Source organism: Dermacentor albipictus, chromosome 10 (genome assembly GCF_038994185.2).
Source record: "Dermacentor albipictus isolate Rhodes 1998 colony chromosome 10, USDA_Dalb.pri_finalv2, whole genome shotgun sequence".
NCBI classification, from domain to species: Eukaryota; Metazoa; Arthropoda; class Arachnida; order Ixodida; family Ixodidae; genus Dermacentor; species Dermacentor albipictus.
Genome location: NC_091830.1, coordinates 24,663,038 through 24,684,996, shown reverse-complemented (window position 1 = coordinate 24,684,996; position 21,959 = coordinate 24,663,038). Strand labels below are relative to the sequence as shown.

Here is a 21,959-nt window from a genome sequence, read left to right as displayed (position 1 = left end):
GCAGGTGGTTGGGGTCATTGTGTTACTGTCGCCACCGCCATAAGGTGATGATGTCTGTCATGGCATACCTTCCTCTTACCTTGGTTATAAGGACTTGTGCTTCTTGAGATAGCCGTCTGGGAAGAGGGTAGTCTGGATCAGGGACCACAGCCAGCAAGTTTTTACTGCGGCGTTTTACTCATTTGTACTGACGCCTACCACGTTCTGCCACCGTCATTGAGCCAGGCTGCACAACTTTGCAGCTCGGGCATGCAAAGACCACTTGCGAGATGGCACACAAGGGCAATGGTTACGCTTCCTTTACGCACATGCAAGTGATAGAGTCATGTGGACGAACTGAAGAAGTTCCAAGTGGCACAATTTTGAATACAGACCGGGGCACACTTTTAGACTGCCAAATGAAAGCAAAAAAGAAAGCTCGCCTTCATGCATATACGCAACACATACTTTGCGTCATGCTAAGCAAGTTTCACAGTTCACTTTGTAGACCAACCTGTTAGGCAGATTAGACAAGGGATTCTTACTCAAATGAAACAATGCAAAGAAATGTTACAATGTGCGTTGCGGTTTATAAAGATCCTTTATTACATTGAATTCTAAAACATTGTACAAATTTCTGACATCATTATTGCATAGTGAACAACAGTATATTTGTTTTTGTTTTTTCTTCACTTTTGGACAGAATGCACAAACTACCAGTAAGAGTTTGCTCTTGCCCTAACTTGAGGCCTTAAAGTGCCAATGAAGTCAGCAAAATAACTGCCCATATTAACAACCCACAAAGTCTTCTGCACATTCGAAATCAGCGAGTATACGACAATGATGAAAAAGTGTTAACCAAAAGGTCTACGTATTCCTGAATGCCATGTCAAAAGATCGCGAGAGCATTTGGCACATAAAAAAATGAGAAATTCAGAATAACTGTTCCGATAACACTATATTACACTATCCAAACACAGCACTAAAAGCAAAAAGCTGAATGTGCAACACACCAGACACTTGTACACAGAGCGCGCTTACCATATATCCATAGGAGGGTGCCCGCAAACTGAACTTTTATATAATAGAAATGTTCAAAAAATACAAAATATATGAAATATGGACGTAACAGGCAACTTTGTTCAGCTGTAAGGATCAAGTTGATACAGTCATACACTGTAAACTGAACCGCCAGATTTTAGGCAACTTGTAAAGTATTCCTAATCGTTGTAACACCATCAAATAGGATGAGCTGTTGAATTTATCCTGGGTAGTAGTCATAATTATGAACTTACATGACTCACAGAAAACATCAACCATGACAGTGGACTAAAATACGATAGTACCATAGCAATGGAACACCAAACATATTCACAATTATGTACGAAACACAGTATGTCTATGCAGCATGCATAACAATGTTCCTCAATGTTTCACAAATACAACAGTATTATAATTTTGGCAAACAGTGAAACAGACGTGTACATAGCAATTATGGCAGATTAGCACAAGCAAGCAAATAGTAGCACTGGAAAAATAGCATAAAAAACTACTGGTAGCTGCTTTCCAAGCACAAAGATATGGCGCCATGAGTCACAAATAGCTACAGAAGGTGTTAAAAATAAAGAAGAAACATGAAGAGGGCATTCATGGGGCTATGGCCACAAAGAGTTCTTTGGACAATGATGATGTACATCATGACTCAAAGGCAGTCGACAACACACCATCTACATAACTATATTCGAGCAGTACTAAACGGGTTGAAAACGAAAAAAAGGACATGTGTTGCACTTGCTTCAGAACACTCTTTTCATTTATTAATTGTTGGGAGAGTGCACAGCCTGCCTCCATTTTTTTGTCATCTTTGGCCATTTTGTCACTGTTCAAATGTAAAGATGTTCAACCAAAAAGCCCAATTTACATCTTTGGTATCACCCTCAGTAGTAGCGCCTTGGATAAGCATCTCAATACTCACTGTTGCATCAATAACGGCCCAGCTACAACTGGTCTTTCAAAAAAGCAGCAGGTTCACATGCGCTCAGATGTTGCACAGAGGAAGCACTTTAAAATGCACTTTATATTTGATGCAACTTTGCAATAATTGCCTATTTACACAGGTACCACATTCTGCAGTACCCGTCCGGTAAGCCATAGGTTGAACAGGTACCACATTGTTGTACCTGCGTGTGGTACCTGTATGTGGTACACTGTTGTACTTATATACTGCATGCAGTGATGCTAACAAAGATATCACTGTGGGTCCTTCTTATGTCTTTCTTGCATGCTTTGTCCAGATCGAATGATGTAAGAGTATGCATTGCCGGCAGTCAAGACAGTCTGAAGGAGCAGTTTCCTCAGTGAGAACAATGGTGCCATCTGTCACAGCAAAATAAAGCGTCCCCAAAAGTAACGCTAACTACAGAGCATTCTAATACTGACAACAGATGGCACCACTGTTCAGTTATTTGAGAAGCTCTGCATTTTTCACTGAGCACCATTACAATGACAGTTACTTGTAGTTCGCTCTGAAGAAAACAGGTGGGCACTGCCTTCGAGCACATTATTAAGGAAGGAGCATGCACCATGAAAACACACCTTAGGCCAAAATATGAGTGTGAATGAGCAAGCAGTTTCGCATTGAAAGCCAATTACACCTGGATCCTGTACCAATGCAACACTTGGTATATCATGGCTCATATGAATGCATGCATTCCGCTTTGGGGCAGGCATTGAAAAACTACTATTCGAAAACGCAACTGCCAATGAAGTACGCTCGCCTTTTACAATGTCTTCACTAAACCAGTTGGAAGAAAACTAATCAAGTTTTCATAGATTAACATCATTCAGTATCTTATACTCTACATTTATGATAGCCTCATAAATTGTGGCCCCTTCTACACCTTGGTTTTTTTTTTCACAGCTTCAGCTGTGGCCTGTCTCTGATCGTCATGAAATGTTTCAGTTCCCACAAGTTCTGTTCTATTCAGCAAGCAATACCCTCAATGAAACTGAAAGTGATCATGTGTCAGTTCACACGTAGACCTAGATTATACTGACACCAAGACAAATAATTTGAACTCAACACTAACACAACACTTCAACATCGGCACTAGCTAACTAATGTAATTCCTTTAAGAAAAACTCACTCGACAGAAACTAACCTCCCAGTTGTACCTCGGAAGAGGTTACTACAAACACAACAAATGCTGTAATCCAGACACACAAGTCAACCACTGCAGGAAGCTGCCTCAAACAAGTACAATTTAGTGACCATCGACGGATATGCAGCTTCTAACTACAACAGTGTTGTTTAAAATGTGTACACGTCAATAACAATACTGGTCTTTGAAAAGTGCAGCATCGTGCTAACGAACATGATCTACAAAAGGGGCACAGACAAAGATCTTTACATGTAAATATGGCTGACTCAAGCACGATGGTAATAGTTATTTTTCTCACACCTACCTATCACAGATCACATAGACACTTCTCCACAAGTTCAGGCAGAGCTAAGCTCATATATTTGACGTTCATGGCGAACGAGTTACCGGGACTGTTAACTGTACCCAGAACATGAATGGCTATATTACAGGAACACATTAGACTGTGCCTACCCTCAGTGTATGAAACGTTACATTTAATGCTTATGCATGACTGAACATCAACACACACACCTTATACCAACACACATTTCACCATTATAAGTGAAAACACTGCTTTTTCAAATTATTCTGCTGCAAATTTATTGCAAACTGATTGCATTTTCTTCTTACGATGTATATGTAAAAGCAGCAAAATGGATCAACTGATAACTTTTAAGGATTAGAGTATGCCCCTTTAGACTCAGTCCAACGAGGCATCCAATACGCCAATGGCTACAGCACCCCCATTTAAAGTACATTAAACTGCAGAAATGAACAATACCAGTATTTTTTGCAGAGCTTCCAATTTTGGGCTTTGAAAGCATGCAAGAGCGCAAACATCTTAATTCTTTTTAATGGCTTGACTCATTTAGTACAAGCACAATACAAAGGAAACTAGCACAAAATACCCATCCTCCTCCAGTGGAAAATTCATGTTACTAAAGATCAGTGGCACCAACCACAATAAAACAACATGACGACAAAACAGCCAAAAAAGGGGGGGGGGGGGCATGAAACAGACCTAGTCCTGTCTTTTCTTTCATGCCCTGTTTTTCCGTCATAAGCCATACCAACAAGCTCAAGTTCAGACCCTTCTGCAGTAGTAAAGCAAACCTTCCCCAACTCAAATTTCCTCTGCAAGCCTTCTTGTTCATTTAATCTGATAGTTCACCTATATTGCCAAGCATAACATTTGTTCTGGCTGCTTGGGTGCATAAACTGAAAAATATATATACATGATAAGCTTCGCTCATCAACCAAAATTCCATGTATAAGGCGAAGCTGGATTAACTATCTCGGCTCATCAATTTACTAATCAGGTCACCTTTCCAAACACTTATAAAAGCATGCATTTGTTGATGTCTATCACACATCCTTTGCAGCAAAAAAAAGAGGAGGAAGTGGTTAAATGAAGTCTGTAGATATTCATAAAGTGATATGGTAGGTTCGTCAACGGAAGATGGCTAGACGAAGATGTAGGTAAAGAAGGAAGATGCCAACTTTTCCAATGACAAAATGACAGGGAATGCTCAGTACCACTGTAAAATGGAGTGACACTACAGTGCGCCACAATTACCTAACATTACCTGTCTCTGAAGGAATGCTAAACCAACTATTAAATTTAGTACTTTCATAGCTGCCCATCCCGAGTATTTAGATAATCAGGCAGTGCCAACAATGTTTCTTAACTAGTCTAATGACTTCTTTACATAAATTCTTGGAATGTCAAAAGCTGGTGCAGTTTACCTACAACCATTGTGCGTAAAGTTTGAACTATCTGATGGGGAGCCCGTTGGCCTAGCAATGCGCTCCCCTTCACCATTGCAAACTACTAACTTTGTATAACAACACTAGTAAAAACTTTTTTATGGCCGTGCTTACTAGTACAGATAGCACCATAAAGTTCGCTGTGTTTTTGTAAAGGTTTCCGTCTTCTCAAAAATTGTCTATAAATATGCATGGGAGATTTCTCCCGTCGCTCAGCCTGTGACAACCATTATTGCATATTCAGGAGAGCATGACAGGTGAAATTTTCTACAACGATTCGTCATCAGGTATCATTTAAGATGTGAATGCCGGTTGATGAAATGCCTGCCAAATGTGTCGGCAAGCTCTGCACATCAACATGTCACTGACACACCTGGATCGTAGCTGTAATGCTGTGCCAATACTGATGTAATAGGCTAGTCAACATATACAGCTGCTATCACGCTGCGTAAAAAGCTAAGCTTGAGCTGACTCAAGCACTTCACATGAACATGAAACAGGATATGCTAAGACTGTATTAATGCACAACATGTGTCTTTCAACTTCTGAAACACTGCAAGATTCAGACAACTTGTTACTGATAATGAAAGCCCCATGAACAAGAAATCTATATAAGGTTCAGAATTTTATGCTCCCACATATTAGCACCACAATATGAGCCACCTGTCAGACGAGAGCCTCATCAAAAGTAATTTGACAAAGAGCCATAGCTAGCAATCAAGTTCTTATGCTGCAACAGACAGCTGACTGTCACTTCACACGTCACTTTCTGTCACTAAGAGCTCACAAATAGCTATGAGTGATTACTCAAGACACAAAGCAGCTCACGGAGGCACATGAACACAACATCAAGGGCAAGCCAAGAGCATATTGACCAAGTAGCGCAAAAGATGCAGCCACGTTCACAAATGATGCAATAAATAGCATTGCGCAAGGAAGTAGTACAGAGTGATCGTAAGAGAGAACTGAGTACTTATTTAAACCTCAAAAGCGTTCACGCGTTCCAAAAAATGTGTGCAAGTTCCCTCAGCTATCAGCAGCCTGTCCAACTAATTAACTGCTAACTAATTACATTTAGCCAGTAACGAAGCTAACACAGTACTACGCTATAACAAAAGCCATACTTTGGCACAAACAGTTCACAGAAAGCTCAGCTGTTATAAGGTCAAACCTGCTAAATTACAGCTAAGAATAGCATTTGAACAGAACCTGACAAGCATCCGAATAAAATGTCACTTTACTTAAGCATAAGGACATCCCAAGGCAGAATAAAGTTCAGCTAGTGGACGAAAATGACAATGCAAGAAAAGTTGCGGTTGAAAAAATTTTGCAGCAACAGACAAATTAACAGTAACATTAATATAGAGCATATCCATGCTGGATAGACCCCTATAAGTTTGCTTGTGTGCTTAACACTTCAACATTGATGTAACACCTCGATATTAACAGTCAAACATAACTTAACGTTCATGTCATAAGCAAGAATATTACAACAGCGTTTTCACCATAGAAAGAAAAAGAAGCCACATTACCCTATTACAGCAAAAGCCTTTGTAGGGTTTCAAGTGGACGAGTATTTAGGATTGTACATGACTGTGAGCAAAGCTGCCACTACAGTCTAGGAGAGAACAATGTTTATTATCCTGCTTGCAAGCTAACAATAAAATACAAGATCATGACAACAGGGCAGATATACTCGAAAGGAGAAAACTCCATTTTTACGACTGCTACGAACGACATGACACTGTCAGAAGCACTCCTATGGCATGACGAGATACCGCACAAATTTCGAGCCCATAACATGACGGCACCATGTGGTGACTGAACAACTCTCTCATCAACACTGCTTCCATGACTGAAGCCTCTAGATAGACCCATTATGCAAAAAAGATGAGGCGTGCAGACAGGACACAAGAAAAAAGTGGACAACACAAACGCCATTCGTGTTATCCACCGTTCGGCGTTCGTGTTGTCCACTTCTCTTGTGTCCTGTCTGCATGCCTCACCTTTTTTGCATAATGAATCCTTACCAACTAGCTCAACTTTCTGTTGCTCTAAGATACACCCAGTAGCTTTGCTAAGTAGTGCCATTCTTTCATCTGTTGCCACCACCTTACAATTCATTCCTCGAGCCGCTTCTGTGACAGACACGAGCCTGCCTCCTCTGCCTTTCACATTTCAAACATCGGGAATAACGTAGCAGCATTTCCATTTTGCACCAGAACTTGACAACAAGAGTGAGGGCAAAGTGGCAACGAGCAGGACAGGTTAACAATACTTAGTCAACAGAAAACGATATGGAGTGGCTTTAACCATGACAGGTGATCATGTCGCTTATTCATCTTCGCCAGGTGTCACCCGTCTCCCTTCCATGCCATCACTGCACACTGTTTTTCACATAGCATTACTTATCTGACAGCCTGCATCAGGGTTTTCTCCTCACAAGCATTTTGCTCCACGATGATCATGACATAACTATAGCTGCAAATAAGTGCACTCGATCAAGCATTGAGCCCTCATACAGTGTCAGGGTAGACCCGCATGCACAATTTGCTCTAAACTCAAGGAGACAGCAGGGTTTTCAAAGCAGCCTTTTGCAACACCGAAAAACTAAAATTGGCAGCAGCTGCAGCAATCTCAATGCAAAAATTGCGACAAGCACTTTTTCATGATGCTTGCAGTCAAGAGCAGGTTTGTCTCAAGATGCAACCTCTGGCAAGTTGGCAATCGAGTGAGGAACTAAAACTTGCCGTCACTGACGATATGCTCCCTTGCTATAAACGGCAAGGCAGTGCAGATGTGGACAATGAAAGTGATGTCTTTCAAGGCACTCACTGGTTAACTACTGTGACCTTTTGTCTCGACGGCTAGAAAAATGTGCACCTCTTTGAGTTTGTCAGCTCATGGTAAGGTGTCACCAGTGTGATGAAGTTATTTGACTAGATATTTCACAGTAACCTTAACTAGGCACCCCAAAAACCAGAGATGGGAGATCTGACAAACCCCTGTAAATGTACTGTTAACCCTAGGGCCTGTATTATGCAGACGTATGCAAGGTAATAAAGATAATACAATAGTGTACTCAATGCAATCAAGGCAAAGAACAACAATGTCAACGACACCGTCCAAAATAAAAACGCACCTTATATAACAAGTGCTGAACAAAGATCAGATAAAAGAAGGGTCTCCACTTTTCCTATTTTGCAGCTTCATATGTTCTGCATTATTTCCAGCTACTTCAACAGCTAAATTAAATTTACCAACCGTTAGCAACTAGTGCTTGGAACTTGCAATGTAAAACTGCTCATTAAGTCAAATTACTCAAAATGCCAGCTTCATGACTATCTCAAATGACCGCATCTATCAAAAACAACTTGATCACCGTACATGAGAAGGATAGGAGCACACATAACATCAATATAAAGACAAATGACCCCTTTCAGCAAGGTGGCCTCCAACCACTTACTTAAAAATGTTCCCAAACATGACCTCACAGAGCTCGCAGATCATTCCAAGGGTAATCTATACATCTACCACCTCAGGCGAAAAGGACAGAGCACTGAGTAAATCACCTCAATGACACATCATCAGCGCAAATCACGAAAACAAGCCACAGGTACAATTGAAGGTGGAACGAGTACAGCGAGACACTTCTAGCACAAACTTCAGACATGATAAACTTGCCATTCAAAATGTGCTCCCTTGTGTCCCCCCCTAAATTGGCAATGTAGCAAGGGCAGAGCTCTTTAGAAACGCTGGAGGAAGGTGGCCCAACCATCTCACACGCGTTCAGCACTCATTCTGCGTAGAAGTCGTCAAAAGGGCCAGAGCTCATGAACCATGTATGCCAAGATGACATGCTGTGCTGCAATGCCAGGTAATGAGTAAACGGCAGGCATGCATGACCGATAGACAACGACGTGTTTGTCATCACCTGCAGCAATCTGGCATTACCACAGGCCTTCGATGTTTTACAGGCTGGTCAGTCAAACGACAGATTGCTGGCCAAGTGTGCTTCCAAGCCTCTGCAAAATTGCATGTGCTTGTGGACAGTTACCGAAAGCTTTGCTTGTTGACCACTAGGCTCCCCGATGAGCGGCTCACTTCGCAATCAAGGTCAATCTGGTGCAGGGCGTTACCCCATGTAACATGTTCCGTGTCCTTTTCCTTGTAGAACTTGACTTGCAAGTTAACCATTAGCTCACCAACATCAAGAATCTGGAAGTGAGAAGAAACTGCAAGTCATCACAGATTCCATGTACAAGTGCCCGAGAAAGGGCAGTGTGGAAGAGCTTCTTAAAAATATTTAAATCCACTGCTGAAGAGAAATTTTTCATAACAAAGGCTTCCATGTGCTGCATTGTCATGCTACTGCCTCTAGCCAGATGAATGACCATCAGTTCCTGGCCACTGGACAAGAAGATGATAGTTTACAAGTTAACTCATTCTTAAGCTTCCGCACCTAGAGTACAAGAAAGTAGAGTTATTCATGAAAATAAGTTGATCACATAAAGGGCAGGCTCAAAATGCCAAATAACACACATACCAGTGACAAAGCATAGTGCACAAAATAAAATCAAGGTACATAAACAATTTCAAAAAAGTAAATCAAAATGCGCTGCCATTGATAATAGTACCCACCATGCCGGATTATTCCATTCACTTACAACTACTGGAACACTTGTCAAACTGGTGCAAAAAAGTTCAATTACTGTTTGGGTGTTTTACGCGTTGCATGTCAGAAAAAAACAGCACTGGCACACTGCCTCAGTGGTTATGGTATTCTGCCATCAAGCCCAAGGTCAAAGGTTGAATTACACTTTATAGTGGCCACATTTCAATGAAGATGATAGCAAAAACACTTATATACCCAATATTTAGGTGCCCGTTATACAATGGCAGGTGGCTAAAACTAATCTAAAGACCTCTACTATGCCATTTCTCATAGCCCTAGCATTACATTTTGATCTCATAGCCCTGGTGTTACATTTTGACATTCAACCACATGAATCAGTCAACCATTGGAACAACAGTTCATCAAAAAGAAAAGCATGCAAGGTGAAATCCCTGCTATACATTACCCACATTTAAGAGACGTCAGGACAACGTAGCCTGCAGCAGAGTGAGAGACACGCAGCTGCAGCGAACTTTTCTACAACAGCTGCAAGCTGTCGAGCGAGACCTATTTGGAAAGCAGCTGCCGTAGCTGCAACCCGTATTGTGCACCTCGGCTTAGACGTGCCATTTTGTTGAGATCTCAGGTGGACTGCACCAAGCGTTCTTTCACGTTTCATCAATATACAGCGCAGTTGTGTTTACGACCACCTCCTCGGTTTAGCGTCCACATGATTTATCCCTCCCTGCTTGTTTAAAATGCAACTTGTTTAAAATGCAACGTACCACCCGCTGTTCACTTCCTATTGTCTAGTACTGACTTTTATACAGTAAGCGTCACCTTTGGTAAAGGGTATTATGTTTGAAGACACCCATTCACATTGTTCGCACGAAATCAAATGGTAGTCGGCACCTTAGTGAACAGTAAATACTGAATTATGGCTGCAGAATGGTTAAATTAAATAATTTATGTACAGAGCAAGCTACCCCCAGTGACTACAATTTCTTTTTTCTTAAGCTTGCTAATTAACAAATACTTGCCAGGCATATTTGTGCACACTTCATTGTGCACATTTTATAAGTGTAGCAACTGTCTTTACTGCTACTCTGACCTTCAAATGTTGGTTGTCGAATGGATTTATCTAGAATGCCACAGAAAGTATACTGTCTTTCAGATAATTTGTCTCAATTATATAGATAAAAAATGTAAATTAAGAAGAATTAAACACTCGATGGGCCAAATTGGCTTCGTCACCAACACACAATTCAAATGAATATATACAAGCCAATTCAAACTGATAGCACAGGACAGGACATTATTTATTTATATGTTTTATTTATTTATTTTTGTTTGATACTGCAGATCCTTGGCTACAAGCAGGTGGGCAGTAGCAAAATTACAGACATAATACAAAAAGTAACAATGGCAATTGCTTCGAGATTAGTGTGCTAACAGACATAACAAAATACCAGACACCAACAACGGAATATGTTTAAGATTACTGTAATAAGACATCATAGAATACAAAAGAACAATGGAACCTGTTCCTAGATTAGCGCAATAACAGCACTACAATAATTAAAGGGGGAACATAGTATAACCTCCACAGTTCTGCAAAAATGTAGGTATAGGTGTCTCATGTGACACACTACGTAAGCATCTATTGTAAAAACTATTTTGTAAGTCCTTATGCCAAATTTTAGCTTTAATTACTGCTTGATTAATGGTCACGTGTTTTATTTTAGTGTGAACCATACTATGTGTGATACATGCAATTCAATGCAACGTCAATTTTTTTTTTTATTGATCTCTACAAGTTTAGGACTACTGTAATGAAAAATGGAAGAGCACAGTAAGTTAATGGCTGTGCTTATAGCATGTGTATATAAATGGGCTGGTTAACACATTCTCGAAGGTGAAAAAACTTCGCCTTACGTTTTGCACTGCTTTTCTTCATTAACATTCTGTGTTCACACTTTGCCTTCCTTGATTTTTGTTGCAAGGCACATTGTCGACAACTATTCCCTCCTTCTACACTGCTTCTTGCAGTTGTCTCTCCCCCACCCCCTTTTTTTCTTTTTGAGCTCTTCTTCATAGGAAGGTGCCAGAAGGATGGGGGAAAAGGGGAGGGAGGTAACAGCAAGCAATCAGGACACACTCGAATTCTCACGAAGCATACAAAGTCACAACACACACCTGTAATGCAAGCGGGATTTTATCCCGCCTACCGTTCTTTGTGACGCCCATGCCAAGGCTCGACCATGTGATGCAGTAGGACGAAGAGCTGAGGTCCCGCGATTTCTCCTTGGGAGAGTATCGTGATCCCATGAGTGAGACGCTCCTAAGAAATAAAAAACAAAGTTATATGCGTGTACACAGGTACCCTCAAACTACCAATGTAATACAAGTTCCTATCAAAAGTTTCAAAGCCACTTCACATGCGAGCGTACAATGCTCCAGGAAATGTGCAATGAAGCCAAACACAATCTTCCAGCTTATCTGCTATTTAGACAGTTGAACACACAAGATTTAACAATAGATTTGACATGCTATGGTACACTGCCGCAAACCCCAATGCGGTCGAGGACTATGTTCGCGTCCTGTCTCACACATCTGTGCTTTCTTGAAAAAGCCTTAATTATTGACAGCCTCAAGCTACAGTAAAAACCTATGTCAATATGTACATGCAGCGTAAAATTTACTCATTCACGCTGCACCAGCCTCAAGCACAAGTTCTAGTTGTAATTACCAAGGAGTTTTAGCCTGTGCGTCAACATATTACTCTTCACAAAAAATCAGGTTACAGGTGACATGGCCATCCCATTATCTCGCGATAGTGCAACCACAACGCACAATTAGAAGTGCTTTTATGTTGCATGGTTGTTCTTCACTTGGACGATTAAGTCGCTGCCAGTGGTTTCGACCAACAATTATATGCAATACAAATGCTCACTGCAATCTGTCCTTTCTGGCTAAACTTGGCACTACAAAAGCCAGCTGCTCATATATGTCTCTCCTGCAGTGTGCAATTCACAGAAGTGCAATATGCATATATTAATACGCCAACACTCTCTACTGACAATGTATTAACATTGGTGCAGGAGTTGCATATGCAAATGCGCACAGAGGTACTTTCTATTGAGCGAAACACAAGCACCAAATCCTCAGTTTCAACATTTTGTGAACCTACGAAGGACTGTTATGCAATTAGTGATTGTTACAACAACCGTGTTGCATCTTTAGCCATTCTTCTGTTGACCATTCACTACATTCAATGCATCAGTTACCGTATACCGTCCTCCATTATACTGACAGACAACTTTCTGTGGCGAGGAAGGAAAAACAATGGGGACAAAGCGTACACAAGCAAGGGCACTTCTGAAAAAAAGTCCCATGTTCTCATCTACGTTAGTTTATGCAAGGGTAAGAGAAAACAAAGACATCTTATTTACAAGAGCTACGCAAGACAAAACACACCAATCAGTGTTGAAGCCGACTTATTTGGCGGCTTTTTCCTTCCACATTTGGCCAAACATGAAACTGTCGCACATGGAAGTGAAAACAGTCACACACCGGTCCAGCATCTGTTACGAAAAAAGCAAAAGCATTGTCAACCGCTGCCAGACTACTTGGCACGGTGACACGTGCGCAGAAGCTCCGGCCCCATATATTCACTTCCTTGCCAAATAATGTTGTCCACGAGTATAGAGCTGAAGAGAAACTAGTCTAAGATAGGATCCATGGACATAGAGATAAAGAATTCTGAACAATCATGACATGCACAACTAACTCACTACAACACAATGACCACGGCAATTGTTTGAACAGATGCTAAGCCCAACAGCGATGAGACACACAACAAACATGTAAGCATGTTGCAACTACATATACATGCACACAAAATAATGAACATTTAACTCACTCTAATGTTTGTGCTGGTCTAAAGCACAACGTTAGCGTATAGGATGTTTCAACGTTCAGTTTAATTGTGCTCTCAGTTCCGAAGCGGGCTCCATCCACCTGAAAAAAGAAAGGGATGATGATGGCATTAAATTGGCTCGTTTGTATATGTAATGCTAACGATGAAGTAAACTCAAGTGAGAATTGTTTACCAAAATTTTGTAACTATGTTGCTGCCTTATTCCCAGTAATAAACAGTTAAGAATCCACCAGAAGCCAGCAAAAGAGCATGCTCCTGTCAGCTACACGAATAACTAGACAGCAACTTTATTCACTGTGGTGCAGATTTTTCTTTCTCTTTTTTTACCTTTGATGACATGTTGATGACATACTGACAAGTCAAAATTAAACTGAAGGCTGCTAATAAGGAAAGCGCGCAGGATCTAGATCTGCACCACCTTCGCGTTTTCGAAAATACCCACCCCGCCTGAACGGGGCGTATACGGAAAAATGACTCGGTGAGAAATTCGAACCGTGTAAAACGGATACGTGCAAAACCGCACGTACACCGCTGTCCGCAGTCGCGCGTCTGGTGTCCGATAACTTTGCGCTAAAGTGAACAAACAAACCACAAAATCTGGCATTTAAACAACACACCATCATCGACCGCACAATGTATCTCGATGCATTCCCGAGCACTACGCGGTCTTGTTCGTTTTCGCAGCTTCGACGACATTTTTGTTTTTTCCCTACGATGCCCGTTTCTGCAAAACGAACCACTCATACCTGACGCAACTGGCACGCGGAGGATCAACAGTACACGCCGCCGCAACGTAATCGATAAAGCTTTGAAAACACAGGAGCGAGCGCGCCCGCCTGATAGCTGTATCCGAGCCGACTAGGGGGATGCCGCCTGTTCGACTGGCAATCGCGCTAACGAATTACGCAAAAACACCGCTTCAAATGAGTGTGGATGTGTTTCTGACCGTTGATGTAAACATTGAGCCGCCTACAATCTCCAACGCCAAACGTGTTGGGGCCAATGTACGTGCCGCACTGTGCTTTCGGTTTCTGACCGTAAGCCCCTCCCTCCCCCCTCCAATCTGCGGACAGTCACCCCGCAAGGGGGCTGCAAGTGTTTTGCGGGATCGCGGGATGCAGTACTTTACGGCGTGGGGGCTCACCTTGTAATGAACGTCCCCGTGGTTGTTTCCTTCGCGCTGCAGGGATAAAACAACCTTGAAACTGCGGCTCGGTTCGTCGACCATCGCTGTGTGCGCGCGGCGAAACCCGAAAGAAATATTGCGGGTTACGACGCCGCCCTGAACCCAACGTGCACGCACCACTTGTGCTGCCCGTACTACTTTCCGTACGTACCACCTGCTCGCTTGTCGCAGAACGATATCTGTCTTGTTGCTCTTACCTCCTTTCTCGTTGCGCAACTGCTGGAGAGTCAAACTTATTTGTAGTGTGCCGCCATCTAGCGGGAGCAGCGGTAACTAAATTACCATTTCAGTGGCGCTGACTGACAAAAGGTCGCGATGGGCTCCGAAACGAACAGTGGTGTCATATGCTATCTCCATATCTAAATATACCACTCAGAAAAACTCTTTGTGCACAAAGAAATCACGGATATTTGCCTAGATGCGGACAAGCTGATCTGATGTGGATCAACGTTCCCTGAAATAGCACTGCAAGGGATCTAGTGTTTTGTTCCTTTCAAGAAAATGAATCAGGCGCCAGTTAGTCATATTCTCAAAAAGCCTGCATAGGCAACTTGTGCCTATAACTGCTGGCCAAAGTTGGGTCCTTGCCCTCTTTAAAAATAGGAATTATGACTGCTTACTTCCAGGCGGGCAAAATACAGCTGGCGGAGAATATGGCATTAAAAAGTGATAGGAGTGTTTTGTGTGCTTCGATCATCTCGTAAACTATTCGATTGTTTTCAGGGGCCGATTTATTACAACAGTTTACTGCAGCCTGAAATTCCGCCATTTTAAATGGATGGGCGTAAGGTTATTTTCCTTTCCGATCCAGAGGCAGTCGCACCGCTTGTAGCTAGTGTTTCGGGAATGTACCTGAGTAAACATATGAACTAGATATCTACTCAAAATGTGCCCCTAGAGAATCAGCTTGATCCTCAAGAGTATGTTACAAGAACAAACATGTTTATTTTGCAGGAAGAATACAAAATTTCCCTGCAGCAGGCAAAGACTAAAGTCGAAAAAAGTCTGACGACGTCTTCTCTGGGTTTTTACTATTGGTAGAGGGTGAGTTTGCCTACCTTTAATCTTGTTCACCCTGTTCCAGGCTTTTGGATCGTCTGCTATAAGAATTAATGCTGGATGTGTATTTTTGCCAGCTTTCCTCTCGGCAGAGCGCGGCGTGCTCTTCTACCCTCAGACTTCATATTTTCTTGAAAATGATCACGTTTTCCGTAGGCACGAGGTCGCGGGATCGAATCCCAGCCACGGCGGCCGCATTTCGATGGGGGCGAAATGCGAAAACACCCGTGTGCTTAGATTTGGGTGCACGTTAAAGAACCCCAGGTGGTCAAAATTTCCGGAGTCCTCCACTACGGCGTGCCTCATAATCAGAAAGTGGTTTTGGCACGTAAAACCCCAAATAGTATTATTGTTATTTTCCGTAGTTGGAGATTCTCGAAGGTAGCTCCAAGCCTTATCCATTTATTTCCGGGATACATACTGGCGCCGCAGCAACTATAAACGCCGTCAAATATGCCACGGCATCATCGATAGGAAGTTTATACAGATGTCATCTCAAGTCAAATAGGTGACTCCTGTATCGAGTCCAGTCGGCGCAGTCAACTTTCCGCCGGGGCACATGTGAAGAGCACACATTTTTGTTAGTTTTATGACAATGGGAAAATACTTACTCCGGTGTGAATTTTTAATCACATTCCACTCCAGATACGGCACGAGTGTACGCGATGTGATGCTCAAATTTATAGATGAGAAGGTTTTGTTTGCCACGCTTTAGAATGTGGGCTCTTTCTTGTTTAGTAAGCATGCACCTATGAAGAAGAGAAAGTTTTCTACTAAGCGCCTTTTCGCGTCACAACGGGAATCTCTCCGATGAGTGTTATGTGCATTCAAATCAACTACAATATAAGGCTCCGGAAGTTCTGCAATATGGCTCTGGAGTTCTGTTCTGGAAAGTATAATAGCTGGAAGGGATGCATAGCGAACAAATTGAGACTAGCTTATTGAACAGCACGGCTCTGAGTGCAACTTCCTCAAGGGGCGTTTGCAGCAGTAAATGCAGGCAGACGACATGACATCCTTATCTACTATCAGGCACGTACCCAAGCCCCCCTCCCCCCCGAAATTAGGACGCATACACCCCTCCCACTCCCCGACCACGCCACCATTTCTCACACACATTCCTACAGCGCCGCCAAATCAATGTTGATACTTGGCAGCTATTCGGCGGTCAACATTCTGCTGCCTTTTTCACTCCTTTTGGAAGGCGGTAGTTATCAGCGTCTCCTGGGATGGCCATTTTCCTCATCAATTCGGTTCCCGCGCGATTAACTCGAGATGAATTCAGTTGTTACCGTCTATTCAACGGTCACGCCCATCGTTGTTGCTTCGTAAGTTCAACCTTCTTCGTTTAGACTGATCCAGGGACCAGGAAAGGGATTCAGTTCGTGGTCAGCTGGTGTGTATGCACGTGGAACGAGTTGCGGCAAGAGAAAATGCCAATTGCGTTTAACTTTTTTTTTCGTTATTTCCTCGAGTGGCGGCTCGCCGCGACGCTGACAGATCCTCAAAACCATATGCCCGTGATATGGGTTAGATAAGGTGAAAAATAAAATAATGCGAGATAGCATCCGTCATCAATCCCTGCAATAATCTTGAAACTCATAGGCAATATGACTGTCGCCTGTTAACTCGCCTGGTTTTTCCCTAATTGTGCAGCTCTTTTCGTGCAATATTGCCAACTGGAAACAAGAGTCGCAAGTATTTGAGAAATTAAGCGACCTACTAAAGGGAGAGAGCCAAGGCAACAGCTAAACAGGAAGGAAAAGCGAAAATTAACAAATGTAACCGTTGTTTATGAATATATTCATGGATCAACATCTTGTTATTTAAAAAGGAAGCAGAGAAAACGCCGCCGGAAGTGGAGGACAATTGTGTGTGTTCTGAATGACGCTTCTACAGTTATCATTCGAGCCGCTTAACGTTGCCACTTCTCTGCTGTGCTTATGTAGATGTTTTTCTAACCTTCTGCGGTGGGCGCAGTACGTGTAGAGTCGCAGCTTCCTGCGCCATAGGCGGTTGTACGCGACTGGCGGCCACGCAGAGTTACGTAACTTCCCAAATAACAATGAGGGTTGGTTGTGGCACTTGTTAGAGCAGTAAACGAGGGATTCAAAAGCACTGTGATGTATTGTTCTGCAAATATATATTTACGTATATTTCTTCCAGAGATAATTCAAAAAACGCTACTCTAGTCAAATACAATTTAAGAGGAAGCTTTAGCTCGGGCCCAACTCCGAGGCGGCCTATTCAAATACACGTAAAACGCAAAAAAACGTTTTTCTGAGATAACCCATGGGCCGATTTTAATTAAATTTGTTGCATTTGAGAGAGACAGTTAAATTCTAGTGACTGTGTCAAGCGGAATTTCAATTTAGCGCCTGAATTTTGTTGAAAATATTTGCAGATATTCGACAATTTGTAAAAAATAGAAGCACGAAGTTTACAAATCCATAGCTCTGCATCAAAAACAGATGTCGCGGTTCTGTAAACGGCATCCATTAGACCATTAAAAGCGGACGAATTCGATATATCATTTTACATCTTATGTGAATTCGTTACGTTGTTTACAAGGGTTCTGGAAAAGGTGTATTTCCATATTACTAAATTATTTTAGATTCATATGTAACACTTCACTTTTGTCCGCTTTAAATGTACTACTAGATGTAATTCACAGAATTGTGATATCATTTTTCGTTGCCGAAAGACAGAGTTGTAAACTTGATAGTCTAGTTTTCTGAAAATGTTCGATTTTCGATAATTTTTAATAAAACATTGACGATATAAAGCGAAAATTCGAAACCAACGGTTACTAGAGTTTTTCTTTTAAATGCAACAAACCTCGTCAAATTTGGTGCAGTTGTTGCTGAGAAAAACGAATTCTCCTTTTACGTCTATTTAGATAGGAGCACCCGAGCTAAAGCTTCCTCTTAAAATCTGCAATGAAGCCCCGCCTACGCCCTCATAACCGCCAACCACTGTTCCTCCACGAGACTGCAAATAATTCGTACTTCAAACCTCTTCTGTTACCCAAATGAGGCGGTAACTACAAAAATAAAATTATTAGCGCGTAATTTTATACTTTTCTCCTCGCCTATTACAGTGGAATGTCGAATGCCTAATTCATTATTGAACTGAAATAACGTGCTTGCTTCGCTACAACTATTTATTGTGAAGTTTCACTTCAGTTGGCAGTGAAGTTTCATGAGTAAAATGGTTTCAGCAGTGAAATGAACTGCACAGCAGACTTTTGAAGAGTGAAATGCTCAGACTCGATACATTTTGTCCACGTCTGTTGCACACCTCATTGTTTCCGCCGATGAAAAGACTTTTGAAGAACAGCAGACGCTCAGGAGGTATCAAGTATGACGCCATTTTGAAAAGGCCGCATGACAACGATTTTGTTTGCTTCTGTCATTGGCTGGCGGAGTAACACAATTCCGTGCGATCCGGGTGCCGTTGTTGCCAACTGCTGTTCTTAAAGTTCTATTCTACTAAAGTAATATTTATTTTACACTTTCGCTTCTTTACTTGTTCTTGGCAGTGTTCTTCCTGCGCTTCTTGCCAGCGCGAGTCCATTTGGCGTGGTTCTTTGTTTGCCAAGTAATGGAGAGGTGTATCGCACAGGCGTACCTGTAAAGTACACCTTATTTCATTTCTCTTTCGTGGGTTTACGCTTTTTTATGGCGAATGGTGGGCGTTATTCACATTTGTACTTGCAAAGATACCCCCCCCCCCTCATTTGCGTAGAAAAGTTACCTTAGGTTGCCCCCCCCCCCCGAAAAAAAAAATCCTGTGTACGTGCCACACCGCCCGACGAGGCGGGAACATCGTTGTTGTCTTTGCGGTAAACGCCATGTTGTTGGAGGAAGTGTGTGAAGGGTTGAGATGTGTCTCCTGAAAACACAGCACCCTTAGATTTAGCATTCTGCAGGAGTTCATAATGCCATCGTGATCGTGTATTGACCTCTCACATTCCTAGTGTATTATCTGTGTAGCCATATTTGAAGTTGTTTGTGCAGTGTGTCCAAAGTGATTAGGTTAGCTCACGGGACCTTTCCAGCCCCCTTGATACGGGATTTTTCTTTTTTGCCGGCGCTCTCCACGGAGCTACGCCATTACTTCGACGCCTGAGACGCCGGAGTAGTGCTGTTTGCATCCATCGTCTCTTCAGAGACGTTGGAACTTTATTCAGAGGAATAAAGTTCCAACGAGAAATGGAACTTTATTCAGAGGAACGAAACTAAAACCAGGAAGAAAAACATTCTTTCTGACACCCTCCCGACAGTCCCAACATTTTGAAAAATCTCTTGTCCGGCGTTATCGAAAAACTGACCCTCCGGCATTAAGGCACCAAAATTCAATGGCACTAAAATTGATGGTGCCACTATTGACAGTCGAACCCCACGACCTTTGGTCTTAATTAAGGCAAAGTTTATAAGGCACTCTAGCCCACGACCTTTGGTGCGACCAAACTTCAACGGCACCAGAATTGATGGTGCCATCATTGATGATCGACCACACGACCTTTGGTCTTAATTAAGGTGAACTTAATTAAGCTGTATTACACTCACCTACGGGGCAGAAACCTGGAGGCTTACGAAAAGGGTTCTACTCAAATTGAGGACGACGCAATGAGCTATGGAAAGAAGAATGATAGGTGCAACGTTAAGGGATAAGAAAAGAGCAGATTGGGCGAGGGAACAAACGCGAGTTAATGACATCTTAGTTGAAATCAAGAAAAAGGAATGGGCATGGGCAGGACATGTAATGAGGAGGGAAGATAACCGATGGTCATTAAGGGTTACGGACTGGATCCCAAGGGAAGGGCAGCGTAGCAGGGGGCGGCAGAAAGTTAGGTGGGCGGATGAGATTAAGAAGTTTGCAGGCACGGCATGACCACAATTAGTACATGACCGGGGTTGTTGGAGAAGTATGGGAGAGGCCTTTGCCCTGCAGTGGGCGTCCCCAGGCTGATGATGATGATGAAGGTGAACTTAAGTAAGGCACAGTGAATTAAGATACAGTTAATTAGGGTACTCGAACCCACGACCTCTGGTGGGAGTCGACCCCACGACCTTCAGTTGCTGTTAATTAAGGCGAATGTAATTAAGGCACAGTTGATTAAGGTAGCGTCAACTAAAGCACTCGAACACACGCTCTTAGGTGGAAGAAAACAATAGGAAGTAACAACGCATTCGAATGAGAATGTCAAGTAATTTAATTAACGCCTCGTAAGCCCGCAGGCTTTCGCCTTCATCCTTTTTAGCGTATGTTAAAGTGACTCTCACCTTTTACACGCATATCGAGTGGAAATATGAACAAGTCATGCTGAAAGTCGGCACGGAATATGAACGGCTTCGCAGCGCGACCGGTCTGGAAAAACAGACGCCATGCAAATGGTAGAATGTGACGTCATGGGTTATAGCGGACGTGACATCATGGATGAACGTAACCGTTTTGGGCCCCTTTTATCTGCTGTGACCCGATCGCGGCAGTCACGGCCTCCGTTCAATCTACAAAATAAACAAGTTTTTACATTCCTACTTTTACAAATACGCTTAGTGATAAAAATATTTTTGCGTGAAATTCCAGCGTTATTACTACAAATTGTTACTTTTAAGATAATTATTCATCTTTCTGTTTTTGATGGCTCAATCGCACACTACTTATAGTTTCTTTATGTGTTTTTTTTTTCTTCAAGATATGTAAAAGTTCAGGTGCCCAATTACTGGCCTATCCCCTAGTGTGGGTATGATCACATGGTTTATTTAGGCCGGCCACCCATGGCGCCGCGGTATCTCGGGAGCGCCAGACACCCCGGCCGCTCAAGGTCGAGCGCGCGAGCGCGTTCGATGATGATGATGATGTCCTTAATGAGTTTGGCGCTTACCCACTCGCGGGGATTGGCCAAGAGTCGGGCAGACTTTGCTTGTGTGTTCAGAAAAGGAGGTAAAAATCTAAAATTTTGTTACGTGAATTTGGGCGAGGGAAAATCGAAACGGTTCAGTAGATTGTCATGCTACGTAGAGGAAAAAAATGGCTGTGGCTTAGCTAAGGTTAAGCCCAGGATGCGAAGCATACTAGCCTTTATTTTAACGCGACAGCGTTAAGGAGCTCGTGTCGCAGAAAAGCCGGTGTCGTCGGCGTCAGCTCAGGCGTGCGGCGCTTGCTCAGGCGCACATTTCGTTGTCGCGCCGAACGCTGCGTTGCTCGACGCTCACCGCGTCCGATGCGGGGGGCGACGGCGCGAGCGACGGCGCGAGTTGGAGC

At 42.6% G+C, this 21,959-nt stretch overlaps 1 protein-coding gene across 2 annotated transcripts; it reads right to left on the bottom strand.

Annotated features, from left to right (window-relative positions):
* Positions 1-561: 561 nt before the first annotated feature.
* Positions 562-14,831, bottom strand: LOC139050768 (CB1 cannabinoid receptor-interacting protein 1-like). 2 transcript variants are annotated; one of them, XM_070527490.1, is made up of 4 exons: positions 14,589-14,831; positions 13,427-13,524; positions 11,701-11,845; positions 562-9,107 (listed from the first exon to the last, which is right to left on the bottom strand). In XM_070527490.1, the coding sequence occupies exons 1-4, from the start codon at positions 14,670-14,672 to the stop codon at positions 8,943-8,945; spliced, it is 492 nt and encodes a 163-aa protein (XP_070383591.1). In that variant the 5' UTR covers positions 14,673-14,831; the 3' UTR covers positions 562-8,942. The 2 variants fall into 2 exon arrangements, with proteins under 2 accessions (XP_070383591.1, XP_070383592.1); XM_070527491.1 differs by lacking the exon at positions 14,589-14,831 and adding an exon at positions 14,391-14,498.
* Positions 14,832-21,959: the final 7,128 nt, after the last annotated feature.